General features: G+C 46.1%; 2 protein-coding genes across 2 annotated transcripts in view; both read left to right on the top strand.

Annotated features, from left to right (window-relative positions):
• The window catches only part of LOC124157985 (putative glycerol kinase 5), a 203967-nt gene that overhangs the window by 6723 nt on the left and 182950 nt on the right, over nt 1–14294 (top strand). The gene's annotated exons all lie outside the window — the stretch shown is intronic.
• Nucleotides 5336–8897, top strand: LOC124157986 (protein FAM170B-like). Its single transcript, XM_046533120.1, has 2 exons — nt 5336–5756; nt 8002–8897. The coding sequence occupies exons 1-2, from the start codon at nt 5350–5352 to the stop codon at nt 8036–8038; spliced, it is 444 nt and encodes a 147-aa protein (XP_046389076.1). The 5' UTR covers nt 5336–5349; the 3' UTR covers nt 8039–8897.

The raw sequence follows: 14294 nt of genomic DNA, 5'->3' as shown, positions 1-14294 counted from the left end.
AAAAGTGTTAGAGGGTAGAATGTTCGGTAAACGAGGGAGGGGAAGAAAGAGAATAGGATTTTTAGATAGAATGAAAGGAAGTTTTGTTAATTTAAGAGGGAGGTCCATGAAGGGAGGGGCCAGAATATCTCCTCTTGAACAGTACCATGCGGAGCTGGAATGACCAACTGGTAAAAATATTTTAGCCCCTCCTGTAAACGCATTTTTATTTTTTAAATTCGTTATTGAAGTAGACTTCTACGGTATGTTAATGCTTTACTCGATTGATCATGTTAGCACCAGGTCAATGGCCTACTTGTGACAATTTTATGATAATAATAAAATAATAACTATAAATTATTCTTTTATACTCCATGCAATGGAGTACCCTTATCGGTAGAATAGTTAAACAATAATTTACCAAAGAAGTGTGACAGCGAGTATTTATCGTACGATTTTTTTTTTAACTTCTCGAGGGGTAAGATAATAAGACATCGCCTCATGATACGTCGACGGGGGACGCTCACCTCTGATGAAAACGATAAAACATCCATTCCATTTTTGACGGGAAGACAAGGAAAATAATGTATCTCTTCTGGAAGTACGGCTTCATTATCTCACGGACAGTGTTTACTCTTCGGGCCCGTACTCAGGGGTGAGATATGCACCCGTCGAAAACCGTCCGCTCATGAGAGGATAATGGGTGTAATCACGGACGAAGTGAGATAAGATGCAAAATTAGGACTACAGAGTAACTTCGGAAGACGAGAGGGTGACTGAACCCCGCCGGATAGTTAAAAACACTAAAAACAAATCACTCCTGTAACAGTTTCCTCCTTCCATAATCACAGGTTGGTCGGTTCGGGTGCCCAGGGTCGGTCATTCGAGGATATACTCTTGCGAACGCAGTCCGAGACCTTTACGCCCGTGCCTTCTCAGGAGGGTGGAAAAGAAGATAAGGAAACGCCGCGGCGTTATTTTTTTCCAACTAGAAAACTATGGACATTTAAAAAAATCACCAGTGATTGTACGCGAAGGTACCAATTAATGCTATGTATTTTTTTAAAGTTCATAAATTATCTGAAACCTTTTTTTTATGAAGGCGAACTTCTCTAAAAATGAGTGATTTTACGCGTCAGGCGTTTTTATCCCGGAGGGCTCATGTTTGTCCAGTTATACAAACTGCAATGAGCCACAAAATAGTCGTAGTACTAGCCAATATCATAGACCATATAGTGTAGAATACGAATATTACCTTCAAATATTCCTCCAAAAAAGTTAACAAAATGACTTTCGACCAGCTTTTTCCGATTTTGAACCTCTGTGCGCCGCCGCCGCGCGCCGCTGTGAGAGCCCGAAGATGTCACCAGGGTTGGGATAGGGAAGGGAGGAGAGGGAGGGAGTTTTGAGGCTGATTTTATGAAAAAACAACGATCATGAGTAATACGGCAGATTTGTCAATGATTTTCGGATAATTATCAAAAGATATAATTACCTCATGAAATGAAAAGGCTTAAGTTAATTGTGCTTCAAAATATTTTTCTATGCTCTGACTTGGCTCCTACGTTGTGAGCGATCTCCAAATACAATGGGGCATTCCAGGGTTTGGGATGGAAGAATCTCAGCGCCACCACCACGAATATTACAAAAGAGGATCCTCAAGTAGGATTGTAAATATGTTGTCATTCACCGCGCATTTAAATAGATTTCGAAAGTCGCCACTCGCTTCGCTGACGGACGAGGTGATCCGAGTTACACGGGAAAATAAGATATTATAATTAGGGGTTAAAACCGAAGTTTGTATACATGATGATACGATCTATCAAATGCATTAAATCTCAACACTATTCCTCGTAATTGCAAAAATTATATTGAAAAATATTGGAAAAAAAGTGGATTGCATTGTAGGTACTCATCACCGCGCCGGGGACATTTTTGAAAACCGATTCAAATACGACAGAGGAGGCAACAGGAATCAGCCTCTTTTGGGATGGAATTGGGCTTGCTTTATGCAGTCCCCTTGAAGGTGACTATGGCTACCATTAGCGAAACCATTCTTTTGTGTCCCTACAGAAATGAAAGAATATTCTATAAATTGAGAATATTCCAGATTTTTCCGTAGAAAGCGGTTGGTACAGTTTGACAACTATTTTCTCTGGTTATCTCCTGAATATAAATAATAACTATAATAGGGTGGTTTCCTATAATTTTTTCATTGCTTAATTCGAAAGATTATTACTCCTGGAGTACGTAATTTACGCTTTTAGATTTTTAAATAACGACATCTATTTTTCGCGATTAAATGAAATGTGAACATTTTCAAGCGCGCGAAAACGCGACGGTTGAGTATGAATAATGGGAAAACTCCGTGTGACGTCGTTCTGGTTCCCGCTGCCGCAAGTGAGGTGACCTTGGGGCGAGGCTTTGAGTGCTGATACGACGCAGGATGCTAGCAGGATGCCGAGTACCCTGCTAGCAGGTAGCGCTTGGCTTAAATAAGGATTATTAATACCTTATCAAACGAAGGAATCTTTCCATCCATAGGTAGTTTTAATAGGTGATTATTAAGAGATGTTTCTTAATTACTTAACTGTTTCTTAATTATAATAATTAATTCCCTGAGCTCTGTGCCTCATGCATGCATTGGTAATCTCAGACGATGTAAAACTCATATCTACTCGTATAGAAACTAGGTCCCTGAGACGTCACGTCGCCAATCTGGCCTTTTTCAAATGCGGTTAAAATTGATTATTGCCATTCATATAAACTGGGATTTCTAAAACCAAATAATTTGTTTATTATGAATACACTAATGGTGGGTAACGAATCGCAATCAATGCCTTTCGTTTTCTTTGATGAAGGAAACTACCCCATTAGCGCGTCAACAATTAATTTCACCTGGCTACGAGCCAGTCGGTCAACTTCTCCAGATGCCCTTCGCCAACCCGGCCGACGCACCGCAATTTCATCGCCACCCCCGCGCGCGGGAGTGGGTCCCGCAGTTGGCTCGGCCACCGCACCAGTCTCGCCGCATTGATCGACTGTGTCGTGCATGTGTTGGGGGTGGTGGCGGCGGCGTGAGGCACAGAGGCCCTCTCCTCCACCCCCCCTTCTCCTCGTTCGGTGTGTGTTCTGCCTCGTTCACATTACGATTGTCCGAGCGATCGTCCAAACGATAGTTGGCCGAACTAGCCGCGTGAATGAATGTCCTGACAATAGTTAACGTAATTCCGAACGTAGCCACTTTACGATGGTTAGGCGCTGGGAGACCGGAAAAGGAAGCGACAAGAGAAAGACCTAAAGTTCGTGAAGGTCTCTTCCCTCTATTTTTTTCATGGATTTGTCCTAGGAAGGAAGAATATTTTTTTTATTTTTATTTTATCCTCAAACCACCGAATACAGCTCCTATTGGCCATTTTACATCGGGGTATTCAACAAATTTTAACTAGTTAACGTACACGAACAACCATGCCCTGGACTAGGGAAACCTACCCAGGCGGGACTCGAACCCGCGACCTCTTGTTTGGCAGGTGAGGACGTTACCCCGCCGCCACCGAGGTCGGCAAAAATATATCGGAATATGGGCGGAAGAAAAATTATTCGTTAAATACACGTTGAACACAGTAATATCTTGTCCCTGCATACCTCAACAGCTTTGCTAACCGTCAATTTCTCGATCACTTCAGATGTCAGCACTAGAGGGTAGCGCAGGTTTTAGCCATCGTCGTGTGAATGCACGATTGTTCCAACGATTGTGGGAACAATCGTAATCTGAACGAGGCATTCGTCCCCGACCACGTGGTGCGACTGCTCTCTATGTTCCCGCCAGCCATTCTAGCGATTTGATCGTTGGATTATTCTCCTCACAGGATAATCCTCTATAATTGCTGGCACAGTAATGGCTTTTCCTGGTTTCGCTACTTAGTGGGCCCTTTTAGCTTTTATAGCGTTAAGGTGTTTATCCCCGTCCCATTGCTTCCTGCCCTATCCTACCTCAGAGGCGTCGTCGGGCTCACATCGCGGCGGCGCCTCTTTCCTTATTCCTTCCTCTCCTCCCCCTCCCCGGGTGATCGGGCGTATAAGTCTTGGTTCCCGGCCCCGGTGTGTTGTATCCTCGAAGGGCTCCCCTTGAGCCCTCATTCTCTTTGTTCCCGCCAGCCATGTGGAGAAGGCACCGAACCAACCTGCGCGCGCCCACCACCAATCGATATTAACGAGGAGGTTAAGCATCGGTTGAGAGTGGGACACGAGGGAATCACCCACCAATACCACTTACCCGGCCTCTCTTACCATCTCTTCAGTCTACAAGTTAAAGAGCAACGGCGATAGTGGACATCCTTGCCTCGCTTGCCTCTGACATAGCTTGCCCACCCAGATTCTCCGTCCGCTACCCTCACTTGCACAGTCTGGGCCATATACAGGGTGTCCCATTTATCTTGACCACCCAAAATAACTTTTTGTCCGGATGCAAATTCAAAAATGTGTCAAGCAAATGTTCATTAGCCGTCAGGGGGACATTAATCATAATTCACCAATTTTTACACCAAATTTTTTCGTCCGACAAAAACGAAAAATTAGGATAGGTATTTTTCCGAACGGATAGGTTTGGGAATTCGTTTTTCGCCCGAACAACAAAGGCTAATCCGAACTTTTGGACCTTTTGAGGTGTTGTATGTACATGTAGATGTCACAAAGAGTTAACTCATAGTTATTTAACGGATGTGAACGTAATTCAATTAAAAATGATTTTCCATCATAGTAATTTCCACTACGTTGGCTTTTTTATCTTCTTAGTTTCGACTACGGAATTTCATTCTCAAATCGACCTTAAAACGTCACCGGATCGATTATTCACAAAAACAGCCGGCAACAAAAAAATATACGGATGCGGAATGAGCCCGCCGGACTATTAATATTGATCTCATTGGCACAGAAATTCCATTCGAAAAACATTACCTTGTGGCGGCCACACCTCCTGCCTCGCCGCCACATCGCTTGCCCGGAGGCAATTTAAAGCGCGCTCCGTCATCGCTTCCTTCCAACAGTCCAGATAGCCCAGCGGTAGCGCAGTCGCCTCCCAAGCGGGCGGCCCGGGTTCGATTCTCCGTGCCGGAAAGTTTTATTATTTAATTTTTCTAGCCTTCTAGAATTCCCTTCTAGAAGTTTCTTTAATGTTCAAGAACAGTAAGATAGAACATACTGGAAGTTGGCAAACTGAATAAATACTGCGGCCTTTCGGCCGGCAGTTCAGTGTAGAATTGTACACAATTCAATAAACATCGTCCAAACCATTCCGTCGAATCTTCATTGTTAGCAGCCTACATCGACTCCTGCTACATTGGTGACCCCCAACTACGAACGCAACCAGCAATGCCCAGCAAGGACGAAGAAATCGCCGAGCTTACTCGTCAACTGAACGACCTTCGAACAGAACTCGAGACGGCGGCTATGCAACACGCGGAAGCACAACAGGCACTTGTTGGACAACACCAGCAGGCCCTCGCCGATCAGGCCCAAATATTTCAACAGGCATTTGCGGCGGAGCAGCAAAAACCGCAGCCCCTTTTGCCGCCACAGCAACCACTGCAGCAGCAGCCTTCGCAACCTCCGCCACCCCAGCACGACGCCGAAGCAAATGCCGCACGACTCCAGGCAACCAATCAACAGGAGGCATGCCGCGTAGCCGTGAAACTACCGTCCTTCTGGCCAAGTAAGCCTTCAGTTTGGTTCGCACAAGCCGAGGCGCAGTTCGAACTTGCCAACATAACACGGGAAGAGACTAAATACAACCACGTCGTCTCCATATTGGACAACCATTTCGCTGAGGAAGTGGAAGACATCCTATCAAATCCACCAGCTCAAAACCGGTATGAACACCTGAAGAATGAACTTATCCGCCGCCTTTCACTCTCCGAGGAAAAGAGGGTTAGGCAACTCCTTCAGGCTGAAGAACTTGGGGATAGGCAGCCGTCGCAACTCCTACGCCATCTGCGCTCACTCAACGGATCATTCCAAATCCAGGATACACTCTTGCGACAAATATGGCTGACGCGCCTTCCAATTACCGTCCAAGCTATTCTGCAAGCACAGACAACACTGCCGCTAGACGAACTCGCCAAAATCGCCGATCGGATCGTCGAGATCACACCGCTGCCTCCACCACCAGCCCTAGCCGTCAACGCTGTTGCCAGCTCAACGGACACTTCAGCTCCCGCCGTCTGCGCTACAACAAGCTCAACAGATTTCTCTTCGCTGGCCAGACGACTTGGGAGCCTCGAAAATCAGCTAACGGCTCTCCTCTCGCAACTAAACGATCAGCACCGGCGGTCACGCAGCAGTTCCCGCAGCCGAGACTATTTTCCCTCACGGTCCAGAAGCCCCTCCCAGACTTACCACCCAGCCGACGACGCCAGCTTGTGCTACTACCATCGGCGCTTCGGTAATGCAGCCAGGAGGTGCCAAGCGCCCTGCTCCCGAGCTACGGAAAACTCCAGCGGCGAGCAGTGACGGCGGCCACCGCCCGCCCTATAGGGAGCAGCCGCCTTTTCATTACTGATAAATACTCCCGTCATCGATTTCTCGTCGATACCGGCTCTGATCTGTCAATCTTTCCGGTAAAGTTCTGCAACGACAGACGAGTCGAAACCAACTACGATCTCTCCGCGGCCAACGAATCCCGGATCAGCACATATGGAACGATGCCACTCCGACTCAACTTAGGCCTTCGTCGTGATTTTGTCTGGCGTTTCACCGTCGCCAAAGTCAGCGAGCCACTCATTGGAGCGGATTTCCTCGATCATTTTCACCTGGTTCCGGATTTAAAAACTGCCCAGCTCATCGACCAAGTTACTGGCCTGTGTACTCAGGGACACCGTGCTTTTTCTCGTCAGGCCAGCATTCGGACAATCCCCGGCACAACAGCGTATCACCGCCTGCTCGCCAAGTTTCCTGAAATCACCAAACCTCCAGGCGCTCCAAGAGAAGTGCGCCATCAAACACAGCATCACATCGAGCTTACACCTGGACCTCCCATATATCATCGAGCTCGACGCCTGGCCCCAGACCGCCTCCGCGCTGCTAAAGCTGAGTTCGATGCCATGCTCCGCGAGGGAATGGCACGTCGCTCCAACAGCCCCTTCGCCTCGCCTCTGCACATGGTCCGCAAACGAAACGATGGGTGGCGCCCATGCGGTGACTATAGGAAGCTCAACAGTCGAACTATCCCAGATCGCTATCCAGTTCGCACTCTGCAAGATTTCTCCGTTGCCCTCCACGGCTGCAACATTTTTAGCGTTGTCGACTGCGCAAAAGCCTTCACACAAATTCCCATGGCTCCAGAGGATATCCCCAAAACAGCCATTATAACTCCATTTGGCCTTTTTGAATTCAACTTCATGCCATTTGGACTTCGGAACGCCGCGCAGACCTGGCAGCGTTTCATCGACGGAGCTCTAGAAGGACTTCCTTTCTGCTACGCCTATCTGGACGACATCCTTGTGTTCTCAAAAACGGAAGAGGAGCATCTTCAGCATCTCCACACCCTCTTCGAACGCCTTTCTCACTATGGAATCGTCATTAATCCAGGCAAATGTGTCTTCGGAGCTACAAAAGTCACCTTCCTCGGGTACTCCGTAACTTCTGATGGGTGCTCACCCCTACCCGAAAAAGTTGCTGCCATCAACGACTTTCCACAACCGAAGACCATTCGAGACCTCCGTCGTTTCCTGGGTATGCTCAACTTTTACAGGCCCCACATCCCACACGCAGCTTCAGCCCAGACACCACTCAACGCGCTCCTGCAAGGTCCTTCAGTCAAGAGTTCCACGCCAATCACCTGGACTCAGGAACTTCTTCACAGCTTCCAAGAATGCAAAACCGGTCTCGCCCGGGCTACCATTCTAGCTCACCCGGACCCTGAAGCTTCCCTGGCCCTCTTCGTCGACGCCAGCCAGACCGCGATTGGTGCTGCTTTGCAACAACGCTCAGGTGACAATTAGCAACCGCTCGCTTTCTTTTCACGGAAACTAAAGCCGTCGCAACGGATGTGGAGCACCTATGACAGAGAACTCTACGCGATGTATCAGGCAGTGAAACACTTCCGTAACATGGTAGAAGCCCGCGACTTCGCCATTTTTACGGACCACAAACCGTTGACTTTCGCCTTCAGCCATCGTACCAAGAACGCTGACAGCTGCTCGCCACGTCAGTTCAAACACCTGGAGTTCATCACTCAATTCACAACTGACGTACGCCACGTCTCCGGCCAGAACAATGTCGTCGCCGACTGTCTGTCAAGAGTGGAATCTGTCAGCGCCTCTACACCGTAAGACTTCGTCGCCTTGTCCCGTTCGCAGGACACCGACGAAGAACTTCGTGGACTCCTCGACAGCGGTACTTCACTCAAGCTTTCTCAAATGCCAATTCCTGGAACAACCGTCAAACTCTGGTGTGACACATCTAAGGACACGCCTCGACCCTATATCACACCACCGTTCCGTCGACGTGTCTTTGATCAAGTCCACAGTCTTGATCATCCCGGTTCCAACTCCACTCTTAAAAACATATCCAACCGCTACGTTTGGCCGTACATGTCCAAGGACTGTCGCACTTGGGTTCGCAATTGCCTTCCATGCCAGCGATCCAAAGTGCATCGTCACGTATTGTCTCCTCTGGCTAACTTCACCATACCTACAGCACGTTTCGACCACGTCCACGTCGATATCGTCGGACCTCTGCCTTACGCCTCTGGGTTCCGATATCTTCTCACGATGATCGACCGCTTTTCACGTTGGCCGACAGCAGAACCTCTCGCCGACATCACTGCCGAATCCGTCTGCCGAGGTTTTCTCCTAGGATGGGTTGCCCACTACGGTTGTCCAAAACGCCTCACCTGCGATCGAGGACGACAGTTCGAATCAGGACTCTTCAAAAAGCTCTGCGCCACCCTGGGCACTGCTCTTCACCCTACCACAAGCTACCATCCTCAAGCTGATGGAATGCTAGAACGTTGGCACCGCCCTCTCAAGACAGCACTAATGACGCACTCCCCGGAGTCCTGGATCGATGCACTGCCAATGGTTCTCCTCGGACTCCGCACCACTTGGCGCGAGGGCCTGAAGGCTTCACCAGCGGAACTCCTCTATGGAGAACGGCTGCGTCTCCCGGGTGATTTCTTCGCCGACTCTCCGGCAAGCATCGGTTCTGAGGATCTGGTCTCTCGGTTGCGTACTCACATGTCAAAAGTGAGACCAACTCCTGCAACTCATCATTCCAACAGCCGGAAAATATTTGTTCACAAAGCTCTAGCCACGACGTCGCACGTCTTCCTGCGACAAGACGCAGTTCGGACGGCCCTCCAGCCACCATATCTAGGGCCATATCCAGTCATCACCCGCAGCGAGAAAACATTCACCATCAACATCAACGGGAAACCAACAGTCGTCTCCATCGACCGACTTAAGCCTGCGCACATTCTCCAGCCGGACGATTTTCAAGAAAGGACATCGAGACCTTCTGAACCGACCTCCGGAAAACCATCTTCCGCGCCATCGACCGGGACGTCGCCTTCGCCCGCGGACACCTCTGCCGCCCCCCATCCAACGACGCGCTCGGGTCGGACTCTTCGTTCACCTGTACGCTACAACGCCAGCTGTATTTCCCCGGGGGGGAGTAGTGTGGCGGCCACACCTCCTGCCTCGCCGCCACATCGCTTGCCCGGAGGCAATTTAAAGCGCGCTCCGTCATCGCTTCCTTCCAACAGTCCAGATAGCCCAGTGGTAGCGCAGTCGCCTCCCAAGCGGGCGGCCCGGGTTCGATTCTCCGTGCCGGAAAGTTTTATTATTTAATTTTTCTAGCCTTCTAGAATTCCCTTCTAGAAGTTTCTTTAATGTTCAAGAACAGTAAGATAGAACATACTGGAAGTTGGCAAACTGAATAAATACTGCGGCCTTTCGGCCGGCAGTTCAGTGTAGAATTGTACACAATTCAATAAACATCGTCCAAACCATTCCATCGAATCTTCATTGTTAGCAGCCTACATCGACTCCTGCTACAACCTTAATGCATACAGCTAAGCTATTATGCACTAGTGGTTAGATGCTAGTGGTGCTAATCGTCGTGATCAATTCTAATCAAATGGTATAATACTGCGGAAACTTCTCTAAGACCTTCTGCCACCAGATGACCTACTTTTCTCACTAGCATTTATCAAATTTGATAAATAATTCATCTCTTATTTGATTTCAAAATGACAATTTTAATAAGTCAGCACATCTAATCTTTTTCGTCGCTGTTTTTAAATGTGGATTGAGGATGATCAATAGGTCATGCCTACTCATTGTCAATAATATTTGTGTCTTGTCAGTACTATTTGTGATGTCTTTTTCACGTTAGATATATGGTTAGTTAAAAAATCTTATTTATGGATTTTTTAGTAGAGCTACTTTTTGACCTTTTGGATTTTTTTAGTACATAGTGGCGGAAATGTTTTGCATCCATATGAATACCATTTTAATGCAGCATTTGTAAAAGAAACTTTCGGTGCAACTACAGTAAAAATTTTCATTTTTTTGAAATAACTCTTCGCAATAGGTTATCTTTAGTTCCCTTCGATGAGCGTCTTGATTGAAAATTTTATTTTAACATTCCCAACCCACCAAAGTTACGTGGCTAAATATCGTCGCCCCGCTTTCTTAAGATGCACCAAAGTTCGTGAACCAGTTGATGATATTTTGATCGGAGCTTTTGGTTCAAGCGGTCCGATAATTTTCCAGACAAGTGAATGCGTGGACAGCGCATATTTTAGGCAATTCACTCAATCGGCTCGACTGGCTCATTCCTTTTACTTCTCTCTCTCTCGGCGTCTCTCATCGGGAAAATTCCGATCCGTCACATGTCCGCGAAAACTGCGGAAGAGTAGTTTGGGTCTGGGCGCCAACCAAATTGCCCCGAGCGCGAAACTTGGCCCGTTGGTGTCCAAAACGCCTTGGCTCCCGCCCAGATCCAATATTGGGCCGCTCACAATAGATGCACTAGGCCAATAGGGCACAGTCGCGCGCGCGCGCCATCCAATAGAGAAAACTACCCTTCGGTCTGAAGAATTCTCGTCACCACGGATCCTCCTTAGCGTTCGTTAGCCTTGAATATATGTAACATCCGGAGCTATTAAAAAAAGAGGCCAATTATTCTGTGCTTCTGGTAAATGGTGAATTGCGACCTCGAAAATTTATGTTGAATTTTGCGGGTAAGAAGGAAGATTTACTTCGACCAGATGGCGGGGAATACTTTTTGCGATATGGACATCAGTCTACATCATCACCGGTCAACAATCCTAAGATTGCTTTGACGAAGCCCTGCACTCAAATCTATCTATGAGGACGCATAATTCCTGATCGTCTGGTATTTTTGGTGATAGATTACCCGCATAAAACTTCTGTAATAATACTAAAATTTTGAAGCATATACCACAGACCATTATCAATATTTTACCGCATCTGAAATGTGACATTTTAGGTTTTAAAAAAATTAACTAACTCATTACTAACTTTGTGATATTCCATTATGAGTTTCCTTGGAAATTACTCTATTGCTATCATAATATCCAATACTCATAACTTCTTTTTTAAATAGTGCGACCCGGGTTTCGATGAATAGGGTAACTAGTTTCCTTCATCAACGAAAACGAAAGGCATTGATTGCGATTCGTTACCCACCATTAGTGTATTCATAATATACAAATTATTTGGTTTTGGAAATAACGGTTTAGACGAATGGCAATGATAAATTTTATCCTCATTTCAAAAAGCCCAGATTGGCGCCCATGCGATGCCCTTCCACGTGACGTCACAGGGACCTAGTTTCTATACGAGCAGCTAGGATTTTTACATCGTCTGAGATTACCAATGCATACATAACGCACAGAGCTCAGGGAAACATCTCATAATAATCTAACATTAAAAATACCTACGCTCGGAAAGTTTCCTTCGTTTGATAGGGGAATAATAATCCTTATTTAAGCCAAGCGCTACCTGCTATCAGGGTACTCGGCTACCTGCTAGCAGCCTGCGTCGTATCACCGCTCAAGCCTCGCCCCAAGGTCACCTAAGTTTGCGGCAGCGGGAACCAGAACGACGTCACACGGAGTTTTCACAGCATTCATACTTAGCCGTCGCGTTTTCGCGCGCTTGAAAATGTTCACTTTTCATTTAATCGCGAAAAACAGATATCGTCAATTAAAAATCTATAAGCGTGAAATACGTACTCCAGGAGTAATAATCTTTCGATTTAGGTCATAAAAAATAATAGGAAACCACCCTATTCGTTTGGCACATATGCATAGCGCTTTCTGTATACGCCCGTATCAGTTTTAGACGAAGCGCGCAGCATTCCCTTGTATTAATTAAGTTCACGAATGAAATCTTTCTGAGCTGGATCCCGCTTTATTTCTACATATTCAAAGTGTGGCCACACGAGTGCAAAATAGCACCTCTCTTTTACTATTTCATCCGAAAACGCATTTCGGGAAAAGTTTTAGTGTTCTAGTATGTATTTGAGGTCACATGGATTTGTAAAGTATTATACTGTTGCTTAGGTCTATTTTTATCTCATTTTCGAAGTAAAGTTAAAGTATAATTTGTGTTACATGTTTTACACAAAGGCTATTTAATGAGACGATACTTTCCGGAGATGATGGCCGCGCAAGAAATATTTTTCTGTAATTGTATGGCAGAGATTTATTCAATGCATCATTTATAATCATCAAACTTTGAATGAACGTCTTTGTAGAAATGATATTTTAGGACTTCATTTTGCATCAGTGTGTCGTGATCGCCACGATCAAGGAGGGAGACTCGAGTGGCTGCGTCTCCCGGAATCGGGTTTAGGGCACCAAAGAATTTGAAATCCACGCAAATCAGATCTCATAGAATTTTAATGACTGAGGTTGGTGATGAGTTTACAAATGTAACTGCGACGGGCAGCACACCCCGTCGCTCTCGTGTCTACCCACAGACTGCCCAAAGTTCGGCGCTCGTGTCGTCAGGGCACAGGTCAACACCTCCGAGACTAGGGGAAGGGTGGCTTCACTCGACCAACCCTAGGAAATGAGCAACTGATCTTCGTCAGCGAGACAATGACGATATGTCCAGACAATTTAGACGTTTATGACTGGTCGAGGAGACGCTGGCCCCATATGCGTCGACGACCGATGACCCAAATTTATGAGCGGGAACCCTTGCCTTCGACAAATATGGTGACGAGACGACAAAAATGTGCTCAAAGGATCGTCTCGCAACCTTGGAACAAAAACACACCATGCACATTGAAAATATCTGACCCTTCGTCATGCACATTACAAAAAATAATTACACAATATGACACACAGTCATTACAAGTGATTTGCAAAACAGCGTTCGTAAATTTACCGCGCAGGTTCATATTCGGAGTATACACGAACATGGGTCCCCAGAAAGCTGCAGAGTATTGAAAGTCGGAGATCTGCATTGAAACCCCCAACTTAGGATTTTTGTGGAATTTGGAGAAAGATTATGCGGAAATCTTCACTCCCTGATGCGAGAAACGTTTCGGACCTCGAAACATTGGATAAAATAGACTCTCTCACGCGGTTGGAAACCCGGGAAAACCTTATTCAAGAAGTTAACAAACGCTATCTCCACATCATTAGTCAATCAGATCCATCGCTTTTTTTTGGGTCTTGCGATTTAAATTTCGTCGCACGTACAGAAGTCTTCTCTCTCTCCTATGTAAATATTTACTCTTGAGGGTCAATAATCAGATTTCCAAAATACCATTCAACTATATCAACGCACGTAAAAATCACGGCTACCTTTTAAAAGGTTCTTTATTAGTTAAATGATACATTGTAATATTTCCACTGAATTTTACAAGTTACAAGGCTCTGTTTGGAAGGTCTTTCTGTCCGGTCGTCGGGGCTCTCATCCCATATTTTAAGTATAATAAGGAAATTTTTGAGCAATAACATACCTGAAAATGCATTTTAAATCATTTTGGCCCTAAAAATTGAACTTTAAGCAGATGCAAATATTATACATCAAATCCAGACAAGATTTTTAAACGTTTTTTTTTTATTTCTCTGACGTTTTGGGGGGGGGGGGTACATCCTCTGATCCCCCCCATAGTCACACCACCGCTTGAGCAATTGAGAATAGATATCATTCAGATATGATTAGGACATATTAAGAGAGTTTTTCCTTTACGGTATGGTAATTAGTTTTTCCCCGGACAATAAAAGACTTAAATGAATGACAGGCGGAACTTCGTTGAAGCATTTCCTTGTA

The sequence above is a fragment of the Ischnura elegans genome, chromosome 4 (genome assembly GCF_921293095.1).
Source record: "Ischnura elegans chromosome 4, ioIscEleg1.1, whole genome shotgun sequence".
In the NCBI taxonomy this organism is placed as follows: domain Eukaryota; kingdom Metazoa; phylum Arthropoda; class Insecta; order Odonata; family Coenagrionidae; genus Ischnura; species Ischnura elegans.
Note: the sequence above shows the minus strand (reverse complement) of the source record. Positions and strands in the feature narration are given on the sequence as shown.